We start from the raw sequence: 16,389 nt of genomic DNA, 5'->3' as shown, positions 1-16,389 counted from the left end.
GGTGCAGTCCTTCCTATTGCAGTCTCTCCGAGTATTCATCTACGTCTCTCTGGTGGTTTCTGTTAAGACAAGACACATTGCATGCTTTTCCTTTACATGTTGCCAGCAGCTTTGTGTAATACAGCATAGAGTCAAAGTGGTCTGTGGTGTTCTTTTGTTTGATTGTTTTTGGGGTTTGTTTTAGCACCATCCATCAAGAGATGCTTAAATAAAAGTTAAGCCCAAGACTCTAAAGTTTTAACTATTTTACATGATTGCTGTAAAACACGTAAGCAAGGGAGCTGTGTATTTATCAAGTATCACAACTTAACGTACCAGAGGACTTTATAAGCTCTTATATGTAGGAAGAATATAATGACCCGTTCAGTGTGGTTCTGTTTTATAAAACTTTGAGCCTTATGTCAGCATTACAGACTTCAAGAACCTGTGTTTGAGAACTAAGTCTAAAATGTTACAGCGTTCAAACATGAATTGCTGACTCCTACCTTTTTTTTTTCTGCTTTTGAGTATTGCTATGTGCAGCCAGGTCCATTATTTTTGTTGATAATTTAATATCTAGGTAGAGGTAATGGATGAATATGCATGTCACAACATTGTGTAATTTCTAGTCTTTAAAGGGGAGATCACAATATTTTTTTCTCACACTTTATGAATGAACAGTGGGAAACTTAGTGGGAAAATACTTGCTGTATTTTACCAAAATGAGATTGTTTCGGTAGATAATTGGAAAGAATGTTAATGCAGATATGCTTATGGCTGTGAAAATTGTATCTAGGACATCGAGTCCTTGATGTCCGAGGGCAACAAATCTCGAACAGTGGCTGCAACGAACATGAATGAGGAGAGCAGTCGGTCCCATGCAGTCTTCAAGATTATCCTCACCCACACACTCTATGATGTACAATCAGGGGTGAGTAAAACAAGTTACAAGGTCGAAATGTTAAGCTTGGATGTGTGTCTCTTGCTTCAATGTATTTCACAGACTCTTAGAAATGTTGGTTGGAAGGGACCTCAGGAGGTCGTTTGCTACAGTCTCCTGCCCTTGTGCACTGCTAGCACTGGATCAGGTTAGCTATGGCTTTGTAATGCTCAGGTGCTTGTGCCCCAATGTAGGGAAATCAATTTTAATAGGTTTGTAAGTGGAAACGTGTTTTTTGAAATGGAAAGCAAAAATGCAGGCCCCAAGTTGCAGCAGACCTGCTGGAGGGTGCAGGAAGGATCTTCTCCTAATCCTAGAATCTAAACTAAAGAAACACTTCGTTTTAAGCAACTGTGTGTAGTACAGACTTGGAGCAGAAACTAAAGATAAAATGTGTAGATGAAAAATAGAAGAACACCTGAGTATACATCTGGTAATCTCCTTCAAGGAGTTATTCCATGCAAATGTGTATAAATTATGAACTTCATAAATAGAAACAGTCGTTTCACAAATTTTGCATTGTAGGACATTAATTTAACATTTTTATGTATACGTATTAAATATCTAAAAGACATTTGAATGTGGAAGTATTTTTCTTTACATTTCCTTATATGGAAATATTCCTTGGAGGGGGGGTATGAAATACTAAATACTATTTAATCCCTCACAAAAAATGGTGCATAAACTAAAATTGAAATAGATCTCCTATACCAAAACTCTTTAAACTTTGTAGATAGATAGATTCTGTGCTTGGGCAATTCTTGAATGTCTTCAAAGCCTTGGAGAAATTTTGAGTGTCCACGGAGCAAATCTAAGGCATGTATGTGCCTAAATATTGAATACAATGTAAAGCATAATGAGCATTTGGATTTTTTTTTCCTCCTCATTTCTCAGTCTCCACCAATCTTCTTATCCAAACGATTTTCTTTGTTCTTTATTTGTGGTTTGTTTTTTTTCCCTTTGCACTTCAAATCAGCAGTCGTACTATGCTAAACTCCTTGATTTGCCATAGTTTGTCATTCCATTTTTGCTGTGGCTGTACTGCATACTTATCACACATATTTTTTGTGTGGTCATGGTCAGCCTGGATGCAAGGTGATAGTTCTGCTTGTCTGTCTTTTCTGCATCTTCCAGTGACCACTGTGTGAGTTTCTGGAACAGATTCCTCTGTTTTCCCATCTGCTGGTCCTTTCAGTCCTGGAAATGACACGTTTCAGTATGGCCTGATGATCACGCTATATTTTGAGAGGCTTAGAGTAACATTTTTGAAAGCATATGGATTGTAATTATCCTGTTCATTTAAGGGAACGTAGCACTTTGCAACTGTGATACTGAGATGTTAAAGTTGTAGATGCTGCAGAAGAGCATGATGTGAGCAAACTGTTCCCAAAGTCACTTAGCTCTTCAACTTCAAATTGACATATGAAATTTATGGAGCGTTTCAGAATGTCATTTTGGGTCAAATTAAATGAAAGGATTTGTAACAAAATCTGTGTTACAGGTTTAAATACTCACATAGCTTGGATTGGTTTCTAAGAGGCTGTTAAGGATATAGGAGACTTAGCAGTTGTAATAATTTTCATAAATTATAACATGCTTCTTGTCATGTTCATTCTTACTCTCTGAAAAACAGACAAGAAACTTGGTATAAAATCTGAGATTTTGGGGAGACTGTTTTCAGGATGGGATTGTAGACCCCATGTCTTTGTTACTCGTTGGCCTGTACTACCTCTGCATTTTTCTTGGTTTAACATTTTACTAATGAGCCCTGTGTTCCTCTCCTCTGGAGATTTCTGAGATGTCTTGAAGGTATTAGTGTATCTGACTTCATTTCAAATCCTCCTATTGTTTCTGAAGCAGCAGCTAGTAAGTTAACACAGAATGCTGTTCAAGTCCGATGACTTTCAAAGGTGTTGGAAGAGCTGCAGAGGGTCTACACCAAGAAATGAAGCCTGATTCTTGTTTGAAAATCCATCAGACTGTGTAACTTGAGCGAACTAACAGTAGCTGTTCTCTGGTTCCTTCTGCAGACGTCAGGTGAGAAGGTGGGCAAGCTGAGTCTGGTGGACTTAGCCGGCAGTGAAAGGGCAACTAAGACTGGTGCTGCAGGAGACAGGCTGAAAGAAGGAAGCAACATTAACAAGTAAGACTCTGTGATTATTTCTTTTCCTTTTTTCATCAGTACAGTCATGACTGCTCAATACAGCATACTTGTAAAATAGGGTAAAGTCAATACAAGCTCTTGTAGCCAGTTTTCTTCTTCCCTTCTCTCTACTTCTCTTTCTGACACACAATACTCTTGGATGTTTGAATGAGATCTCTGCCTACTTAAAATGACTGGCGTTTTTCATTCTGTACTTGTGTTCCTGCAACTACCACAACTGCATTGTGAAGACATGATTATTAAGGCTGAAAAAGTACACTGAAAACAAGGAGTAGAGCTTCTGTGGGAGAAGAATGATCAAAACTGTACTGGGAACTTTTTCCTCGGGACTCATTTTTGGAGAGAAAGTGACTGTCTAAATATGCATTTGACTTATGAATATTTACACTTCTTAATGACTGCTTGTGTTCTCTGTGCAGATCCCTCACAACTCTCGGGCTAGTTATTTCTGCCCTGGCAGATCAGGCTGCTGGGAAGAACAAGAACAAATTTGTTCCTTATCGTGATTCTGTGCTCACTTGGTTACTTAAAGTAAGTACTCTGATCTTGTTTTTTTAAAGAGAAATAAAAGGGAGGAAAGGGGGAGAAGAGTCCCATTCAATGAGATAAAACACTGTTCTTTTGCCTCAATTTCTAGTTTTAACCATAATTGTCTTTGGAAAATTAGCTGGATGTAAGCCATTAGTATCTCTACAGGCTAAATATGTTCCCTGTCTTCTGCTGACCTGTAGTGGCCTAAAGAATAAGGAACTTTACAGGGAGAGAGAAAAAAAAAAAAAGAAAAGGCATTATCTTTTATGGGTCAGTTTACATACAGCTTCACACACAACCTTGGGGCTAATTTAATTTGGGCTATTGCCACATGCAACTGAATTTTACATACCGGCATGGTTAGCTTTGAAGATTTTGATTAAGACTATTACTTTTTCCTAATTGTCTAATATATTTGTTAATATAATCTACTTTTGTAGCAGAGTATAATTGCAGAGCATTATCCCAGTTACAGTCTGAGGAACAGGTCAGAAGGCTTTGTACATCATATTCATGTGAAATGAGCAGTTAAATCATTTTCTGTACTGCATAGGACTCTTTGGTATTATTTTTTGGGGAAAAAAAAGTGTATCGTGATGGCACTTGGATGAAGATCTGTAAGGTCTAAATGAAAAAACAAATTGTTAAATATGGGGTTTATGTATATCAAATTAAAAGGCAAGCTTTTGGTTTTGTTGTTCTTCTCACTTCCTAGATACAGTGGCCGTAAAGCATGGTAGCCTGATGGCAAAAAATCTTGGGAGTGCAAGTTTGATTTTTAGGTATAGTCGTCATCTGGACTTCTCCCGCCCTCTGAATGAGTGGCAAGCACAAATGTAGCTACTTCTATCTGTAAAAAGCGTGCCTGCTAGTAAAGGTGCCTTGTCTTTCTTTTTCTTATCTTGCCTGGTACGGCTTGAGTGGTCTTGGATGACTTGGATTTTGAAGGATTATTGAATTAGATGTCATATATAGGTGACTTCAGTTTCATTTTTGTAAGCTGTCATTCTGTTAAATTTTTTCTCTTTCATCATTTGATTGCCAAGATGTTTCATAACCATGTCTCATAGAAATACTAACTTACCAAGTTTCCTTTTTTCCCTTGTGCTCTGTTTTATTGTTATCAAGGGGCAACTAAGGTATTTCTTAGTAGAAAGGTATAATCTGGGAAGAAACTGATTTTTGGCACCACCAGCCTTTTTTTGTCCTCTTACTTTTGTAGGTGCTCTGGCTAGATTTTGTTGTCTTGAATACTCTGCTTTGCTTCCCCACCCATTCTTAGCAATGTTTTTAGATGTTGTTTGAATTTGACGTCCCTGTGATTGAACTGCACATGTGGAAAGGAAAAGAAAAAGTTACTGGCAGGTTATACGGAGGTGTGGAGTAAAAAAGATGTTTTCCTTAAGGAGATTTGAAAAAAAAGTTGACCTCAATGCTTAAGTAAAACAAAATCTCTAGTCGTGTAACCCCTTGACACCGCAAGCCTTCATTTTTCTCAGCGCTGTCTTTTAATCATAGAATCATAGAATCATTAAGGTTGGAAAAGACCTCTAAGATCGAGTCCAACTGTCGACCCAACACCACCATGCCCACTAAACCATGTCCCTAAGCGCCTCATCTACTCGTCTTTTAAATACCTCCAGGGATGGGGACTCCACCACTTCCCTGGGCAGCCTGGTCCAATGTTTCACCACTCTTTCAGTAAAGACATTTTTCCTTACATCCAGTCTAAACCTCCCCTGGCGCAACTTGAGGCCTTTTCCTCTCGTCCTATCGCTTGTTCCTTGGGAGAAGAGACCGACCCCCACCTCGCTACAACCTCCTTTCAGGTAGTTGTAGAGAGCGATGAGGTCTCCCCTCAGCCTCCTTTTCTCCAGGCTAAACCACCCCAGTTCCCTCAGCCGCTCCTCATCAAACTTGTTCTCCAGACCCCTCACCAGCCTCATTGCCCTTCTCTGGACACGTTCCAGCACCTCGACGTCCTTCTTGTCGTGAGGGGCCCAAAACTGAACACAGGGTTCGAGGTGCGGCCTCACCAGTGCCGAGTACAGGGGCACGATCACTTCCCTACTCCTGCTGGCCACACCATTTCTGATACAGGCCAGGATGCCATTGGCCTTCTTGGCCGCCTGGGCACACTGCCGGCTCGTGTTCAGCCGGCTGTCGACCAGCACCCCCAGGTCCTTTTCCGACAGGCAGCTTTCCAGCCACTCTTCCCCAAGCCTGTAGCGCTGCATGGGGTTGTTGTGGCCAAAGTGCAGGACCCGGCACTTGGCCTTGTTGAACCTCATACAGTTGGCCTTGGCCCGTCGATCCAGCCTGTCCAGGTCCCTCTGCAGAGCCTTCCTACCCTCGAGCAGATCAACACTCCCGCCCAACTTGGTGTCATCTGCAAACTGACTGATGGTGCACTCCATCCCCTCGTCCAGACCGTTGATAAAGATATTGAACAAGACCGGCCCCAAAACTGAGCCCTGGGGAACACCGCTCGTGACCAGCTGCCAACTGGATGTAACTCCATTCACCACAACTCTCTGGGCCCGGCCGTCCAACCAGTTTTTTACCCAGCACAGAGTACACCTGTCTAAGCCAAATGAACCTTTTAGCATGACTACTGTGAAATGATTTATCTCTTCTCCCCGTTGTAGACATCACAGATACTGGACATCAAATAGCACAGTCATGAGGGCTACATAAAAATCAGAATGGTATAACAGAAATAGCGTCTGTGCTTTCCTACAGTAAAATAAATCCTCATTTCAGTGTTCCTTGCACTAAGACTTTTTTAGTGTTTAAATATGTTTTTGCCTCTATATGTTTACCTTGAGTTTTTGCTCTAATTAAACAAGTGCTTTTTGGCGCTCTGCAAAGATGGGAACAAAACCAGCGTGCAGCTTGCTTCAGTTTGCTCCGGTGGCGTGTGTGCTTGGGTTCCTGATGTGGCTGTAATAGTCTGAGCAAGCAGAGTGGAAACCTTCCTAACGAATTTCCAGTGTTGTTGTTAGAATTAGTTATGCTGTTCCATTTCTAAACAAATCCAGCAAGCAGACTGAAATTCCTGTTTAGCACCTGTCTGATGCATTGTAGCTACGATGACGATGGCCATACACAGCACATGCTTTAGCTCATAAATAGAAGCGCACTTTTGTTCTGCTTTCTTTCAAGCAAACCTTCTTTGTGTCTTTAACATCCAGCTATGTTAAGTGCAAACAAAAGGTTTGGGGCTTTTGGATTTTTTACAAACAAGCTCATTGAAGAGAAGCTTTATTTTGAAAGGGGAAAATTTAAACATTTTTTTAATTAAAGATCAAAGGAGGGATTTATTCGTTTAAAGAGGCCTGTTTGTAGAAGCCATGAGATGGTGGGCTATCTTTCTTTCTAGTTTTCAACTTCTCATTATGATGCCAAAGTGGAGTAAATGTGTTCTAACGCCAGGAATATCTGTCATACAGAGTCTCTCCACAAGTCTGAGAAATGATTGGAGTTCAGGAGATCTCAAGATCTAACACTTTGTCTTTAATTTTGTTGAGGATCTTTAGACGGAGGTACCAGGTGGAAAATACTATTGCAAGAGGAGGCTTGAAGAGTGGTGTCAGGTTATGTGTGGGAAGCAGAATAGCTTATCAACTCTTTAGCCTCTTGGTTTTTCTCTAATTCTATTGATACAAACATCTCATTTCCCCATTTTTTTTTTTTTCAGAAGCCCCGTATGTTTTACTGGTGGCTGCTTTTAAAAATGTAATTATGAACCTTTACATTGTAAGTTCTTTTCACGGTAATCTTGGTGCTAGAGAAGACTGTGCTAGTTTAGTCTTAGAAATAACTAAATGTACTTATTTCCGCTCTGTCTGTCTCTCTATCACATGCAACCCCAGCCTTTCCAGGGTAATTTGCAGATGCCGTCTTCACTAATGAGAGGCTGGCTTAGTATTCGTCTACCTTTCTTGCTTAACGTTATAGAAACCAGTGAAATCAGCACAATGGTTTTATACGTAAAACTTTATCGCACAGTCTGCCATTGGGCTTGAATAGCCACAGTACAAGAGGAACTTTACTCAACTTATAATGGGTGTTTTGTGAATTATGGTGTATCACTGTAACAGTGTTCTCAGCTGCCTGTACAGCAGAGTTGCAATTCAAATAATGAATTAATCCTATTTTAGAGCTAATTAGTGCAGCGAAGGAGGTTCCCAAAGTGCAAACTGTTAAGGTTTGATTTGGAAGCGGGGTACCTGGCCAGCTCCCTGATAAATGTCATCTTTTTATGCAGAACAGGGATTGCAGTTAGAGTGTTGTTCCTAATTTTTGAAAACCGTTGGCGGATTGAAGAAAAGTCCTGGCTTCTGTAGAGCCAGAAATCCCATCGAATGAGTCATGTGCTCTTGTTAGTCTTTTTAAAGTTTTCAGTAGATGCTTTGGAAAAACATTTGTGTGTTACAGAGTGGATCCTCCCAAGTCATGTATTTATTGGAGTAAACATTGGCTGCTCCTCAGATGAGGAAAAAAAACTGTGCTGGTATAGTCAGAAGGCTGTTACTTTTGATTGACTTCTCTATAAATACTCTCACCTGCAAGTGCTAACTATGCTGGTGTACCTCACTGTGCTGAACACTATACAAATGCAATTATATTCTCTGCGCAAAGAGCTAACAGCCCTTTTGCATGACCAGAGACAGCGGAGTGCTACCAATGCAGCAGCGAAGCAACATCGGTCTGTGTGGTCAGTGCTTGTCTGGCCACTGAAGCAGCCAGACTGCTGTCAAATTATTTTAGGCCTCATGCAGCTAAAAAGAGAGTCTTAAGGAAATACTTGAAGGGGCATTTTAATGATTGCTAGGGAAAGCTACGTGTGTGCTTTGTAATTGAAATGATTAGACGAGCAGCTAATGTAGTCAGATTGTTCTAATGGCAATGCCTGACCTAGATTTCATGGGTTATTGAAGATGAAAGTTAATAGCATGGTTCGTCTCAGAAAGGGATATTGGGGGGGGGGGGGGGGGCGGAATTTGCTGCAAAACTTAAACCAGAATATTTTATCATTTAGACTGGCCAAAATTGTAAAACACAATTTTGTGATCAATAAAAAGATTGAATGCTTCCTTCCTTCCCCCACTCCCCTGACACACTGCCTTGCAGGAATGTGGTTTCACGCCCTTCTTCTCTGTCAACCAAATTCCAAAAGGGTAATTTCTTACATAACTTGATTTAGATTTGTGAGCTGTGTAAGCAGGGGGAAGGGAAGGGCAGGATCCCATTCTGAAATATTTATGAGGCTAAATTCAACTATATTGTTTATGAGGAGATCTTTAAGTAATTTAAATTAAGTACTTACTGGAACCATCTCGCTTCCAGTCTTTAAAATAAGATATTCTGAATTCATCATGATCTTTCCTGAGCTCCTTCAGTAGTATCTGAGAAGTCTAATGCTGAAGTGTTTATATTTCTGGTTTATAAACCAAAGCAGAAAACACGGAAGTAAACCTTTGAAGCTCTTACTAGGCATCATAAAGCCCCAAATAGGGACTGTTTTCATTCCTGTTTAAACTGAAACTGATTCTGAAAGCCAAGAATGACGTTTACAAAATGTGCTTAAAAAAAAAAAAGACTATTGAAAATAACAACTTTCCTTGATTTACACAGCTTAAAATATAATTTTTAACTGAGGAGCTCTGACAAAAATGTTTCTGTTACTAGTTGCCTCCCACCTACTCCTAACCCTAGGTTATTATGCGCTGCCTAAGTTCATTGACTGGCTAAAACCAAAGGAACCTTCTCTTTTAATTTATAACCTCTACCACTTTCCAGGATAGCCTTGGTGGTAACAGCAAGACTGCCATGGTAGCAACAGTAAGCCCGGCAGCAGACAACTATGATGAGACCCTTTCAACACTGAGGTATGCGGATCGGGCCAAGAACATTGTTAATCATGCCGTGGTGAACGAAGACCCCAATGCTCGCATTATTCGGGAGCTCCGTGAGGAAGTGGAGAAGCTGCGAGAACAGCTCACAAAAGCAGAGGTACAAAATTTAGTCTTGACTGGCCAGTAAGTACTGTAAACCCTGTTGTCAGGACTTTCTTACCTGGGTCTTGAAAATGAATGCCACAAAGAATTACTATGAGAAATCTCCTTTATATCACTTCTTTCCATTTTTCTGTATGTCAGTCTTGAAACACGGGTGATAACATGAGATACCAGGTTCTGTTTGAACACCTTGTTGAGCAACCTTGTTTTTATTGCGAGATACGGATCAAAAGCAAGAGGACATGGAGGCAGGAATAGGGGTGGAGTCTTAAGATTGTGCAGTTTATAGGCAGAGCTTTGCTGGTGTATGTTAAGAATTCAATGTGGCTACATCCTGCGAGATGTGAATTCAGTTAAATAATGCTTGCTTGCTTACAAGCTTTAACTGTTCTAAATTGAATCTCTTACAGGTGCTAGACAATATTATGAATATCTGCATAGCTACCTCAATGAAATTGTGAAAGGAGCATGGTCTAAATGTTAGATGAAGGTCAAAGACTAGCGTAATTCTGAGTTTTGTTCTCAAATGTGGAAAAGCAATGGTGATATAATCCGTCTGTTTTGCAATTCAGAAAAATTATGATTACAGTATTTGCCTCATGAGGTATGCAGGGAATGCTGGCTGTGATATTAGAAATGACTAGTGAATTTTGGACTGTTCTCATTTGAGCTGCCTAATATGCTAAGTATCCAATAAGTGTATATCAGTTTCTTTACGGTATCTTGTTAAATATCTAAAAATTCCTCTAAAATATGAACTACAGACTTAACAGTAGTCTGAGAAACGCAAGTACACCCTATTTGTTTCATTTGTGAGCATTAATGCCAAAATAATGGCAGCTTTCCAAAGTAATGAAGTAGTGTTTCCTAAATATGAAGTAATAAATATTTCCTTTTCCAAGTATTACAATCCCACCCTAGTTGTCATCTCAGTGGCATTGACAAAAAGCATGGAAAAAACGGTGTAGTTGGCTATTAAGAGGCTACACGGTGAGGGTCAAAACCCACATTCATTGTCTTGTCAGTTTATTACATTTGTAGCCCATCTAATTGTTCTTACAGAAATGTGCATAAATAACTTTAAGTGAACAAAAGCATTGACCCATTATGACGGTCAGGTTACATTTTCAAAGCTCATTTCCAAATATAGAGGTTACCAAGTTGTGGTTTTGATTTATTCCCCCCCACCCCCACCCCCCTTTTGGTGTCAGTATCCTGGTCTGCCTTGGCTGTTTAGGAGAAAACAGGACTTGACAGTTTACTTCCCCCCGCCCCCCCAGAAGGCATTATCCTCTTTTCCCCTTTTCTTTTTAAATCCACACATTTTGATCTTTTCTAATCGGAATTAATATCCCATGTTTTAATTTGTCTGTGCCGAGACCACCAGCTTGTCCTTCCTAAGCTGGGAATTTAAATGAACTGCTTTCAGCAGAGAAACACACCTGCTGGTCTGGTGTGAATCTGGGCCCATATATCTGTTGTATTTATAAGCCTTGTAGGGAGTAAGGAGAATTACCTAGCTCATTTTACAGTTGAAACGTGAAAACGTTGAGGAATTTTGCCCCAGGTCCAAATAAATAGACAAACAAGACTTAGACCTTGAGAGTAACTGGGCTTCATCTTCCTGTCCTGCTCCGTAGTGTCCAGCGCCTTTGCACTGATCGTGTTTTATCGGTCACAGTAAATCTTTGTTCTGGAGATTGCATTGGCTTCACTTTCCTTCCTGGGTGGAATTCATGTTCCCTTTTACCCTGTATTTAGGTATTTGAGGTATTCAACCAGAAAAAGACCACACGGGACACATCAGCTGACAGTTCCTAGACTGTTGTGTCTTGAGGCAGAGGAAACTCCTGTCTTAAAACAGGATTTTCCACTCCTGGCACTTGCTCCTTTTATTGAACGAACTGCAGTGTAATGAGGCCACTCTGTTTGATTTGGATTCCTGTGAGGAGTTTTGGGTTTTGTGGTAAGGGAATATCTGATGGAGAATGATGCTTGCATTGTTTAATTGGCATTGCATAAATACCTACCAGCCAAAAACATTTTCCTCTTGTTAGCAGTAATGAAATAACAACGTAAGGAAGTCCACAGGCTTCCTGTTCAAGGTAGTACAGGAGGAATATGCCAGTACCGAGACTGGAGGAAGTAAATACGTGTAGTAAGAAAATGTTGATGTCCTTTCAGTTTTTGGAGTGTCTGATGGGTGGCAGTGGGGGTATCTTCTTATTCTCAAGTTAGTCCTTGGGTGGAACGTGGGCCTTTGACTATTTCACAAAACAAAAATTAGAGCTGTGATGGATTAGCAGGAAAATTGAATTCCAGTGTCCAGAAGCACATCGTAAGGCTTCTTTTGATATCCGCTTTGTAAAATGCATATGTAGAGGTGGATAATCAGAACACCTCAGATGCTTTGATATTTGCTGTAGAAAGAAAAACTCACACCCATCAGGCCATATCAAAATGGACAATAAAAATATTTTGGTGGTGTGGCAGTTAAAGTGACTGAGATGCTAACCACCATTTTGAAGGAAAGCAAGCTGAGACAGTGGTGGCTAGCTGGATCAGCGGTATCTAAGAAACAAGATTGTTTTAGATACGAGTCGTTTGGGATACTCATATTGGTGTAGAAATGAGATTAGTTTGCATTTGAATATCTTTGTGCAAATATGCCAGTATCGTGTAATTGGTTTGCATTGAAGTATATAAACTCCACTTTAGCAGCTGTACTTGAAACTAATTAAACGAACTTTTTGATGGATTCTGCATTTATATGTAATATGTATTTTAAAAAACCCTTTACTTATAAGTAAGCCTTGGAAAATGAGTCATGTTATGTTTCCTTTTTTCCCCATCGGTGTGACAGCGATGTGAAAAAACCAAAGCACAACAAGCTTTCTTGTTTTATTTGCTTTTATTTCTGCAGGCTATGAAATCACCAGAATTAAAAGAACGATTGGAGGAATCGGAAAAGTTGATTCAGGAAATGACTGTGACCTGGGAAGAAAAATTAAGAAAAACCGAAGAAATAGCACAGGTTTGCTGCTTTCTCTTCCCCCCGCCCCTTTTTTATGAAAAATAGGTTTGTTTCCTTTGTCTGTCAGTTCATAGAGATTGTCTGAATCTCTCCCCACATTTATGGGTAGAGTAGGTCAAGCTTACTGCCCTTTTGAAAAGCTTCACTTAATTCCTGTGATAGCTGGGTGCCTCCTAGATTACTGTTCCAATGACAATAATAAATTGTCACTATATGCAAATGGAGAAGTTATTTAAAAAAATAATAATCCATGGATGAAAGGATTACAGGGATTTTGCATTCTTCAGACAGTAAAATTGTCGTCTGTGATGAAAGATGGAGTGTTGAGAGCATTAAATACAAGGTTATGTACAGAGTGCCTCAACACACAAGGCAAAGGGCATTCGGAATATTAAAAAATAGAACTGTTCAGGATCCCTGTGTGTTTTAATACCTCTTACACTGATATTCAGGGCCTCAGACCGTAATTGAAGATGATGGTTACGTGGAAAGATTGTGCAGGTCATCACGATTATTGCATGACACTTCCAATTCTTACCACACAAATGCTGATGTATATATTTGCAGTAGGGAGCTTTTGAGGGGGAGGACTGTTGGAAGGTGATGAATAGCATGTAATAAATCAGGAGAAAGCGGAGCCTCCAATACAAAGCCCTCTTGTAGATGACACAATCAGAATAGACTGTGTTGACTTTAGTTTTAAAGATCCATTGTAAGAAGTGCTGCTTGTGACTACGAAGACTTCCTGGCTTTCAATGCAGATTCGTACCATGGATTTTCCTCCCTGTGTGTAAGAGTGAAAAATAATAATAATAATAATAAATTTCTGCTCTCATCCTACACAATAGTTCCTAAGGCATAGAAACCCTGGGTGTGCGAGGACGTTGAAAAACTGGAGTAATGGGCTCAATGCTACAGACTAAATCTGCCTTGACGTTTGCATATAGCTGCTTGCCTTAACTCTCTTCCTCTTAGTCTCTAAACTCTCAGCGTGTTATGACGCTCCGGAGCTGGGAGTTTCATGAGCCTTGCAGCTGCAGAAAAAGTGATTTTTTTTTTCTTCAGAGGAGGGATAAGGACTAGTGTTTGTGCAGTATGAGGCTGTTTCAGGACCGCTTAGAAGTCAGTGGAAAGAGCCTTCTGCCATCTTCAGTAGGCTTACGGAGGCCCAAGGTGAAAGGCATTTATATCATGGCTTGTCAAGTGATTTTATTTTTGGCCAGCATCCACCAACATCTGTCAGTCAAATTGCAGCAGGGTAGGCGAGTAGGATGGAGACATAATTGTAAATCTTTGAGGAAAGGATGATTCCTCATAAAGAAGGAGGGCCATCGAAGAGGCAGTTTGTAGAGATGGAATGGCAGTAAGGGTTCAAAGCCTTAAAGACTATGCGAGTAGGCAATTTTTCACATTTTCAGTGAGTATTTGACATACTTTTAATGTATTTTGAATGTTTAAGTTAATTAACATTAGGTCTTGAGCAAAAGTTAACAGAAACTGGCTCATTTTCTTTAACTTAAACCTATGAGATTTAGACTGCGGGCCAAGTCCTCCTTTGGGCAACACGTTTTTTATCTCTGTAGATAATGAGGAATTATGTGAACTTCAGAGCCTGGCACTGAGGATCGGAAGAGAGATCTTTGACATCACACTGCATTTTTTCCTCTGTTCTTTGTTTTGTTCTCTCTCTCTCTCTCTCTCTCTCTCACGCACATGACTTTTCCTTACAAGGACGTTATGTTGGTTTTGTAAGTGTGTGGGGACACAAGGTAGAGAAAATCAAGAGGGAGTTGTGCTTGCTATTCTTTGCAATAATCTAATCAATGATCTTGATTAGACCTGGTGCAACTCCAATGCTGAACACAGAATTATACTGAATAGTATGATATACTAAGTTTTTAAATACAAAGCAGAGTGGTAGGTAAAGGTCAGAACCTTAATAAATGTTCCGGCATTATTCCTATATAATGTCTGCTAAATATTTTTTTTTTTTGGTCTCAGCAGCACAGGGAAGGCCCTGCAGGTCTCTTGTATTTTTTTACTTACTTGTTTTACCCTCCCCTGTTTCTGCTTCCCCCTAGTAATTCTGTGAGAGGCCTCACATGTTTATTTTTTAAATTTTGTTTGCTGTTGTGGATAGTGAGTCTCATTTCAGTTTCTGTATGATCCTGGGAACAATTCTCAACATTTCTATCTCAATTTTTTTTTTGTAGAAGAATCTCTTTCTGTTCTGAAGTCAGAAATGTTTAATGTTCCTCTTTCACTGCTGTAGTCTTCACCCAAACACTTCCCTTTGAAAGATGTACATTTTTGCACAGTAATGCTTTGTTGTTGAATTCTATGAAGTCTATTGACAAGAACAAAACACCATCCAAAATGCTACTATTCTTGTTCAGCAGGAAGTGTTATTTGCATTACTTAAATAGCAGGTTGCCAGTTTTTTGTCATTTTGATTGCTCTGGAATAAAAGATAGACATGGAGCTTGACTTGGCAGGGATTTAACTTAACTTGTTGCTTTTTAGCTCAAAAGAGAAAATAAAGGGCTCTAGAGACGTCTTTGTGGTGGCGTTTTGCTGTTCCAGTGAGGTCATGGAGAAGCTTCTACAGTACTGCAGTGTGCTGCTCTCAGCTGTTTTCATTTTTCACTAGGAAGATGCAACTCTCTGAGACCATAGCACGTAGCCCTCTGAGACCAGAGGTTGGAAGGACGAGAGAAATTACAGATACCCCGATCAGAGCTTGATATAACTAAGGCTTTTGTGTCTAATCTGTTGCAGAAGAGAGAGTTACCTTTTTCAGAAGTAGCTGCCCATCATTTTGTCTTGTGGCGTTGGCAGATAGGAATGCGTTTCTGAAGGGCTGTACAAGAATCAGCTTAATTTTTTGATGGCTACTCTCTTGCAGGAGCGTCAGAAACAGTTGGAAAGTCTTGGCATCTCTCTTCAGTCTTCTGGAATAAAAGTTGGGGATAATAAGTGCTTCCTGGTTAATTTGAATGCAGATCCAGCTCTCAATGAACTTCTGGTATACTATTTAAAGGTAAAAATAAATATTGAGAGAGATACATAAAAATATATATTAATTTTTTAATAGAAGTGGGCTTCTAATGTCATTGGCAGAGGTGGGCTTAGAGAATGTTATAAAAACTGCATATCTAAAGCATTCTCTGATACTCACTGCTTCATTAAAAATAATGAGTACAACCTTTTTATTTCAAATTTAATTCTTTGTATCAGAGGAAGGTTTGGGGTTTTTATGTTTTTGCTTTGGTTTTTAAAAAAATTTAGAGATGCTCTCTTTTTATAAACTGTCTTCTGGTTTTTTTGTGCCAGCTTTCACAAGGTTTTACCCAGAAAAGTCTTTTATCTGGGCATATCAGTAATCAGCTTGCTTCTACATGTGTAGTACTGGCTTCAGTTTATAAGATGCGTTTTTATTCCTCTTTCTGCAACTTGCCAGGAGTGAAAATCAAGTTCTGTTCTGCCTTAGCACTTCTGCTGATGTGCAGTCCCCGTTACTGATGTTCAACAGTCACGTTACGTGTTTAATGTTTGACTCTGCACTGAAACATTTGAGCAGTTTAGTTTAAGAAACTGCAGGCGTGATCTGGACTCAGGAGGAGAAATGACATACAACCATTTTTAAGTCTCATTTTAGAATACAAGTTCTAAAAATCTAGCAGTGTAAGAACGTTGGCAGTTTGAGCTTCACATTAAA

At 39.7% G+C, this 16,389-nt stretch overlaps 1 protein-coding gene across 3 annotated transcripts in view; it reads left to right on the top strand.

Annotated features, from left to right (window-relative positions):
• The window catches only part of KIF13B (kinesin family member 13B), a 133,992-nt gene that overhangs the window by 58,079 nt on the left and 59,524 nt on the right, over positions 1-16,389 (top strand). For all 3 annotated transcript variants that reach the window (XM_076332574.1, XM_076332573.1, XM_076332572.1), the window contains exons 8-13: positions 776-910; positions 2,950-3,062; positions 3,503-3,614; positions 9,420-9,632; positions 12,561-12,671; positions 15,577-15,711. In XM_076332574.1, the coding sequence (XP_076188689.1) occupies positions 776-910; positions 2,950-3,062; positions 3,503-3,614; positions 9,420-9,632; positions 12,561-12,671; positions 15,577-15,711 (819 nt within the window). The remainder of the gene's footprint in view (positions 1-775; positions 911-2,949; positions 3,063-3,502; positions 3,615-9,419; positions 9,633-12,560; positions 12,672-15,576; positions 15,712-16,389) is intronic.

The sequence above is a fragment of the Aptenodytes patagonicus genome, chromosome 3, assembly GCF_965638725.1.
Source record: "Aptenodytes patagonicus chromosome 3, bAptPat1.pri.cur, whole genome shotgun sequence".
In the NCBI taxonomy this organism is placed as follows: Eukaryota; Metazoa; Chordata; class Aves; order Sphenisciformes; family Spheniscidae; genus Aptenodytes; species Aptenodytes patagonicus.
This window is presented reverse-complemented; position numbering and strand designations above follow the sequence as displayed.